The sequence below is a fragment of the Bombus bifarius genome, unplaced genomic scaffold (assembly GCF_011952205.1).
Source record: "Bombus bifarius isolate JDL3187 unplaced genomic scaffold, Bbif_JDL3187 scf7180000010001_frag, whole genome shotgun sequence".
Taxonomy (NCBI): Eukaryota; Metazoa; Arthropoda; class Insecta; order Hymenoptera; family Apidae; genus Bombus; species Bombus bifarius.
This window is the reverse complement of record NW_022885462.1, coordinates 1-9,035: the sequence shown is the minus strand read 5'-3', so window position 1 is coordinate 9,035 and position 9,035 is coordinate 1. Positions and strand designations below refer to the sequence as shown.

General features: G+C 37.1%; 1 protein-coding gene across 1 annotated transcript; it reads right to left on the bottom strand.

The window, feature by feature from the left end:
• Positions 1 to 4,371: 4,371 nt before the first annotated feature.
• Positions 4,372 to 4,834, bottom strand: LOC117215992 (putative fatty acyl-CoA reductase CG5065). The gene is made up of 2 exons (XM_033462546.1): positions 4,724 to 4,834; positions 4,372 to 4,647 (listed from the first exon to the last, which is right to left on the bottom strand). The coding sequence occupies exons 1-2, from the start codon at positions 4,832 to 4,834 to the stop codon at positions 4,372 to 4,374; spliced, it is 387 nt and encodes a 128-aa protein (XP_033318437.1).
• Between the last annotated feature and the right edge of the window lie 4,201 nt (positions 4,835 to 9,035).

The following is a 9,035-nucleotide window of genomic DNA, read 5'->3' as shown; positions in this document are numbered from 1 at the left end:
TGCTTGAGAAAACTAAAACAGACCAGATGTAGAGTTTTCTTAGAAGTGGTAACCACTTCAACAGGGTTAAATTGGCAGACAAATAATAAACTTTCTTCTTGATTTTTAAAAACGAACAGTAAGCCTAAGGAATGCTTTAAGGAACACTTGTAATAAAAGATATTTGTTTAGTCTGAAGGACCTTAACTATGAAAATGTCAAGATTAGTCTATCCTTAAGACTATTGAGGCTACAAAGTAAAGGTTTTTTTTTTTTAATTATTTACATTCTACAATTTGTCCAGTAGGACATACAAAGTAAAGGTGTGTGGACATCTGGTGGCAATCTTAGCCGTCGAAAGGGGTTTAGGTAGAAAATCACCGAACGTAACATAATAAATAGACAGAAATAAATTGTTAATAACTACAAAAACAATTTTACTGTTTAGTTGGCTCTGTAATATTGATCGCTTCACGAACAAATGTGAAATAAAAGATTTTTTGTCAAGAAAGTATGACCGATTTGAAAGCGCCAAAAATTATGAAATAATTTTCATTCTATTTGCATTTTATTTAGGCACGTATGCAATAAAGTTTATATTAACCATTTATTTACGAAATAACATACTAAACACATCGCAACTTTCTCCAAAGTGGTGCAAAATTAAAAATACTACAAATATATTGCCTATTTCTATTTCTAATTTAATATTAATAACTGTAACGATTGTAGCGTGAGTCAACGACAATCTTGCTGCTATCGCCGGCCACTTAATATCATTTGGTATATTATGGCTTGCTGAAATGAAAAAATTAATTCAAGCGCAATACAGACGCACAATTGCAATTATAATTTACTGGAGTGGTGAAGACATTTTTTTCTGAATATCTGAATAGCCAGAAAATTAATTTCGGATAAAAAAGACCACACCTATCTAACGCTTTTTCTTATTACTAGGTCTTTCAGGGCCGTTGTTAGGCAACACAGAGATTGTACAGGTTCTACGGGAAGATGTATCCGAGGTCACTCGTTTGGGGCGTTGATAGCCTTGTTCTCCTTGGCCAGTTCCATCAGCTTCTCCAGAGAAAACTGGCGCGCTCTACCTCCTTGTATTTCACCGTTTGCTAACATCTTAAAAAGAAAATAATGCTTCACTAAGAATTGGATGGATGGAGAATTGATTGATGGAAATGGAGATCACGATCCATCAGTTAAGAATTCCGATTTTAGAAATTACAATTAAAGGTGGCCAGTTATTTGCTTACGTCTGGTATTTTCACCATCTGGTCTATCCGATGTTCTGAACACCGTCGAAATAGCATAAGGATCACAGTCGATCAGAGAAAATATCGTCAAGATCTCATCTCACGCAAAATGTGGTCTGCCGACACGGCCAGTGCCTCCAGGTTCACCAGTTTCACGATTTGGTCCAGCGATTTCTTCACTTTACACTCCAAAGATACGATAGTCCTTGATTGCATCATTTTCGTGCCTCGTGTTTGCCATTTGAACAGCGGCTTCGTGTCCTATAAAATTCTAATATTTCTTGGATTAAATTGAATATGTATATGTATATATCAATATGCTTACTTGCTCAATGGCACGCCACGTGCTTTCATAATTCATCGTGATGAATTACATCGTGTTCCAAGGTATATCTAATAGAAAGTTTAGAATTTTCTTCGTCCATTCACGCGGATGTATCAGCGGTTACCTTCCCAGCCAATTTTTTTACACTAGTGTAGAAAAATGATATAGAGCTAGTAGGTTTGATAACGGTATGATTGTTACAATATCGTTTGAAGCTCCGTCAATCTATGTTTATGCAATCACTATTTGTCACTAACTGACTTCGTTACAACGGTTCTTTTTTTAAATACGCTGAAAACACTCCATGATAACGCTGACAACACACACCCGATATCCCCCAAACAATCCGTCCACGATACTACACTACATTCCTACACTAGTTACGTATTGTGGCTATTGCATGATTCCATTTGATCGACGACTGTCAGTATGAGGATAGACGGAATTTTGTTATAGCTACCTGAAAGAAAATCGTCGTCTACGTGACAGAATACTCCTAATCTATATATTAGCTTGTCCGAAAAATGTCTTTCTTTCGAAAACATGCTTTTTTACAACAATGCACCTTCATACAGACGTGAAGCCAAGTCTGTGAAATGTCACGTTACGTACGTCGTACGTAATTCGACAAAATAATATAAAGCAAAAAACACTGTACGTCTATCTTCTCCTCATAAAACGAAAGAAACTTAACTTAATATTAGGTTGCCCGGAAAATGTCTTTCTTTCGCAAACGTGTTGTCTACGACAATGCACATTCATACAGACGTGAAGCCTAACAATAAGGAAATCTACAATATCAGTCGCTTAATGGACGCGATAGTAAAATTCGAACCACCGCTTGTGAAAAAGAAATAGTGCAATGCAAAAGGTGCCAAAGGTACGGTCATACGCAGAAATACTGCAACCATACTTTCCGCTGCGTTAAATGTGCAGGCACTCACTCCACTGACCAGTGCGCCAAATCACCGGAAACCCCAGCGAAATGCATCCACTGTCAAGGTGACCATCCTGCCAACTACAAAGGCTGCTCAGCCTATAAAACTCTATACACAAACAGGTACCCTAAACTCAGAGCAAAAGAGGTAACCAACCAAACACCCAGCCCGCCGAAATTCACGACTACTCCAATCCCCTCAACCAAAAAAACACCCAGTCCTACCAAATTCATCACCACCTCAACCTCCTATGCCCAAGCAGTACAAGGCATCCAAAATAATCCGAATAGCCAAAGGGATCTTTCTAAAAATAGCGTTCCCAATTCACCTAACACAGACAACGTCTCTAGTCTTGAAAAGCTAATAGAGAAACAATCGGAGCAAATAAATAATTTGCTATCGCTACTAACAATCATCATGGATAAATTAATACGCCCCGATGCAAAATAAAAACAAGGCGCATAGCTCTTTGGAATGCCAACGGTCTAGCGCAACACAAATTTGAACTAGAACTCTTCCTAAAACATCAGCAAATCGACGTAATGCTCGTATCGGAAACCCACTTCACCGACAAAAACGAGTTCTGCCCGAGCAGTCGAGCTATGCGGACGTGAAATCTAGTGGCTCCGACATTGTGCGACAAGAGTAGAGCAATAGAACCAATCAAGGATGGAAAAAATACCATCGATAGGGATACTAAACAAAGGAGAAACATACGGTATAAATAGGGCAGTAGACCAACAGAGCCCAAATAAAACAACAAGTGAAGTACAGGACTGCTCAAATACAAAAGAAATAGGGATGGAAATAATACAAAAAGACGACGTAAAGAGCAATACCAACAAGGATCTACCACAACATAACGAAAGCTGGAAGACTGTAACTCCCAGCAAAAAAAGAAAAATAAACACAAACACAAACGATAGGAGGACCACAGAAACAGAAAGACATCAATGGCTACAAGAAATTCCTACACAAAACTCCTTCAGCTCACTGACAGAAGAGATGGACACAGACCCTACAGAAAAACCAAGAACACACACTCCCAAGCCACCACCAATCTACATAGACGCTAAAATAATAGACCCCCTCATTAATCTGCTAAACAGCACGGCAGGAATAGAAAACTACACCATTAAACAGCTCAAACTGGATCAGGTAAAAGTACAAACTAATAACTCAGAAATCCATAGGAAAGTAACAAAAGCGCTAAAGGGAAAAAACGCTGGGTATCACACTTACCAACCCAAATCCGACAAAAGCTACAAAGCAGTAATCAGAGGTCTACACCCTAAAACAAATACAAACAAAATATGCGAGGAATTGGCCAAGATCGGACATCAGGTAAGAACGATCAACAATATAACCAGATTTGGCACTAAGCAACCACTACCGCTATTCCTAATAGAGCTAGAACCGAAAAGTAACAACACAGAAATATTTGCAATTAAAAAAATCTCAAAACAATAATCACAGTTGAGCCACCCAGATATAAAAAAGACATACCACAATGCATGTGTCACAGACGAGCAGCTCTATATAACAAACCGAAATTCCGAACGCCTTATCGCGTGTGACCGCCCGGTCAGTATCCGTTCTCAGCCGCCTGAGTGGCATTCGATCACTCCAGCCGTTCTCCGAAGTTTACACTAAGTATAAACAAAACCTTCTCCCACTCCAACGAACGAAAGAATATAAATGCTCCCTTCAAAATCATCCAGTCAGTCTAAAAAAAATTCTTAACTAATCCAAGTATCGAAAGTGTATCATCGCGAACCGAAAAAATTGTATAAATTGAGTAAAAAGTAAAAAGAACTTAATCTCCTTTTCGGAAATTAACAAGTTCCTTATTTTTACCTTAATTTTACACGACACTAACGTGGACGAAGCTAATCGGGTGCATCAGTTCGTTCCAAAGTTCGATGACGCGAGTAGTACCTTTCGTATTCACATTAATAGCCACGTGTAACGGCTCGTTGAATCTCACAGTGGCCGCGACGTGAAACACTATGTTTACTTTCTCTAACAACAGATTTCTATCTTCTCGCGAAAGACCTAAATCTGGCAGACTCACGTCACCTTTCACGGGATAAACTTTGCTCAAAACTGAGGGATGTTTTGCTTTGATGTCATCGTAGATCTGAGGACGAAAAAATACCAGCTCAATTCCAGAAAAGAAAGTTAATCAATTTGGCTCCTTGAATATTGAAAGGAACAAGTATATATTTACGAAAGGGATCATCAATGAGCTTCTTAAATCGTTGTTCTATGGTTTCGTTAATTTTTGGACGAATTAGTATGAAAATTGTAGCGATGTGTGGACACATGCGGATCAGTTTTTCCAGAAGAGCTTTTCCAAGGAAACCGGTTGCTCCAGTTACAAAGATCCCATTACTGGTGTAGAATTTCTCGAGAGAATTCGTCTTATTCAATCCTTCATTGGTCCCATTTTCATTCGTTTCTTGATTGATTGTATCCATGTTTCAGGGTCTTCACACTTTCTGTCCCAATATTTGCCACAGAGTAACAAATAGTAAGTGGAAAAACTTTTAAGATAATGTACAAAATTTGTTATAGCTGAGATTTTTTTACATATTATTTTCCAAAGAAATCTACAGTTAATCTTCACAAAGAGAAACATAATCCACCAATAATGGTTTCGTTTTCCACGAATCAAAAAATTGCGTTATGTCAATGGCGCTTCCATTGTAATTTAAAAAATATTTCTCCTACTTGGAAGACTTTAATTTAAAAAAAGCGAGAGGTTGAAAGAACTATTCAAGCATTAAATTCAATTTTTCATGTGGCTGTACATTAATTTGTATTATTACACATTACTCCATAAAAGTATAATTAATACTTCGAGTTTAACTTTATTCGAGTCAAGCATTTTCCAATTTCCTTTGACTTTTTCATTTCATATTTTATGTACATGTATATGAATATTGTAATATGTAGTAATCAGCAATTTGCGTGGAAAATGTGCGTGGTCGTACGAGACAGTGTTCGCCCACATTTAGTAGCACCTCCAGAATACTTAATACGTATGTGATTTTTCTGTGCACCCATGGACGAGACGGTCGCGGTGCGTATGTGAAATCAGTATAAACATTGTTTATATATGCTGTTATTCATTAATTATTTATGGAGTCAAAAGGAAGCATATTTCCGATAAGTCGTTAAAGATTTCAGTGAGTAAACATCAATAAATAACAATGAGTATAATCTATAATCGATGATTATTCGCGTTCGTGTAAAAAACAAAGCGCAATTTTGTTGTTCTCCATTTTCACCTTAATTTAGTTTCAAGATTCTGCAACCGAATAGACTGTAAAAGTACCTGACCGCCTGTCCCGATTTATCCGAACACCAATTATTCGATTATCCTAATACCGGAACAGTCTATTATCTTCTGTGTGAAATGTATACTGTATACATATTTTATTAGCGTTCATGTGCAATGTATTCTAACGTATTCTTTCCTTTATTCGGTTCAATAAATTCTGATTATAAGACTTTAGTATGAAACTTATAGTGCTGTAGCCATCGAAACAAAATAAAAGAAAAACTCTAAAGTGGTGACAATGGAGTAAAATTTATAAATATACATGGTGTTGGGGATGGCCACACATCCCCAACACACATGACATACGTTGTTGTACTGATATAATGTACTGGATTCACTGCGAAACAGCTAATGAAATGATAATGAAAAGTGCCTTTTGAAACGTATATGTTCGAGAAATGGCCTCAATGACTCAGAGTACAAAAAGATTGTAGCTCGTTGCAGTTAATTATGTCAACAGAATTATATAACTTAGCAGCCAAGAAGATATGAAATACATATATACTTAAAAGAATTGTCATTCATTCGTAATCTATGTTTCAATAAACGAAATTTCATATCAACGTGATTGTTCCATTGTCCGGACTGTGCTGCCTCCCTGTTAATTCGGATACGGGAGGCTCTACTGTATTTCAGATTACCTGGTTGAAATTTTACTGTCATTGCAAATTGATGAGCAAGATGTGATAATGCAAATGAGCACAGCGGCCAATGAAATCAACCAAAACATAACATTTTTACATATTAGGTGTCTCATATTACATTTATATCTTTATTATAATATCATATACTCTGTAATTTAATTATGTACGAATGTATGTATTTATTGCTATGTATGTATCTGTTATTGTATACATGTATATCTATATTGCTTTGCAAAATGTAAAATATAAAATAAATGTTTGGGAATTCAAAAACTTCATTTAAACTATTGTAGTAATTAATGATCCGATTATATATTTGGCATATATGACATTGATAATAATGAATGACATTAATGAATACAACTGAATACACTCAACTGAATACAAAAGAGCAAGGAATCGCCTGTTACCTGATACTGTTTCCACTGCGTATTATTTCGAACAAAAATGCGACTTCACGGTAATAGATACCGATACGTTTGTCACAGTACTGCAACGATATTCGATGTGATACTCCTCTAAATATACTTTTAGTAACATACCCTACTACTGAAACTGGATAATGTTATGCATAAATGATTCGATTTATATATTTATCTCCAAAACCAAACAAGAAATAGCCTTGAATAAGCTTTGATCGTGAAAGATCGACGGGAATTGACTTTTTATCACTGACTGCTTCCACCGCTTGCATTTTAATGACATTTGCATTACATACAACTTCTTATCGGTCAAGACAAAGGTTGCATTACAAATACCATTTCTGATGATTACGAATGATCTATTGTAGTGGAGTTAAACAGCACTAACTCAGAGGCAGTGTAAAACGTATACATATAGTGCATAACCTTAATAAAATTGTGGTATAACATCACTTATTATGAAATATTTAACAAATGAAAGATATATATGTCGGAGATGAAAGGACATCGAAGCCTCCCCTTTGGAACTTCAGGATAATCCCCTAACATTGTAATCTAGAGTCTACTATAGCTGTAATTAAACAATCGTAGTTATTCAATCCGATTGTAATTGTTCGAGATTAGTGACAGTGAGCTTTGGCTCGAGGCGACAGTAATAGTATGACCCTCATTAAAGGAAATACCCATAGAGGTACCTGACAGTAAAACATATTTTTTTTTTTATTTATTTCTTAAATTTACAATCAATTCTCGCGTTGAGAATTTTCAGTAATTTTTCTGGCGTGGTGCAGTGAAATGGCTGATTATTTATAATAAGTTAATACTTATTATAGATAAGTATAATTTACAAGTAAGTGTTATCAATAAGTGAATATTACTTAAATTTAGATAGCTAATTGAATCTAGCTTTTAGGTCTAGCGGGTAGTGCCTCCTCAGCCTGCGAATCTGGTCCGTCATATCAAGTAGTCCAGTGATTAGGGGGTTTAGGTATTTGTTGACTCTTTTGCTATATCTGTCGCTATATCTTGCTATTTCCTCTTTGACTGTGGGTATCTTGAGGTCGCGATGTATTGTTTCGTTGGAAACATACCAAGATGCGTCTATTAAGGATCTTAGCGTTTTTGATTGGAAGCGTTGAAGTATCTCAATGGTGGAATTACTTGCTGTTCCCCATAGTTGGATTCCGTAGGTCCAGACAGGTTTTATTAGACAGACAGGTTTTGTAGAGGGTAATTTTATTCTGTATGTTTAGTTTGGAGCGTCGGCCCGTGAGCCAATAGAATTTTTTTAGTTTGTCCTTTAGTTGCTTCGTTTTATCTGAGATGTGTTTTTTCCACGTTAGTCTCTTGTCCAGGGTCATGCCCAGGTATCTGACTAAGTCCTTGCTAGGAATTGTTGTGTTGTTGATGGTGACCTGGGGGCAGGTTTGTTTTCGGAGCGTGAAGGTTACATGTGAGGACATTTTTTCGTTAATTTTGAAGCCCCATTTATGAAACCACTTTTCCATGGAGTGGAGACTTGGCTGGAGAGTGCATGAGGCAATTACCGGGTCTGCGTGGGTAGTTAATAGCGCTGTGTCGTCTGCAAATGTTGCTATTGTTATCTCGTTTGATATGGGTAAGTCGGCAGTGTAGATGGAGTACAGTAGGGGTCCGAGGACACTACCTTGGGGTATGCCGGATTCTATTGGGAATGTTGCGGAAGTGGCGTCTAGGCATTTAACAATGTATTGTCTATTGGTTAGGTAGGATTTTAGGATGGAGTAGTAGGGGTGAGGTAGGATCTTTTTAAGCTTGTATAGTAGCCCTTCATGCCATACTTCGTCGAATGCCTGTTGGATGTCTAGGAAAACCGCTGAGCAATATTTTTTCTTTTCGAGTGTTTGGCTGATCGTATGAGTTATGCGGTGGATTTGCTCTACTGTTGAATGTTATTTTCGGAAGCCGAATTGGTGATCTGGGAGTGTTTTCAAGTTCTCTAGGAGTGGAAGGAGTCGGTTCGTGAGCATCTTCTCGAATAGTTTGGACAGGGTAGGTAAAAGACTGATTGGGCGATAGGAGCTGGTTTCGTATATCGGTTTACCGGGTTTAGGGATGAGGGTAATCAATGAGATTT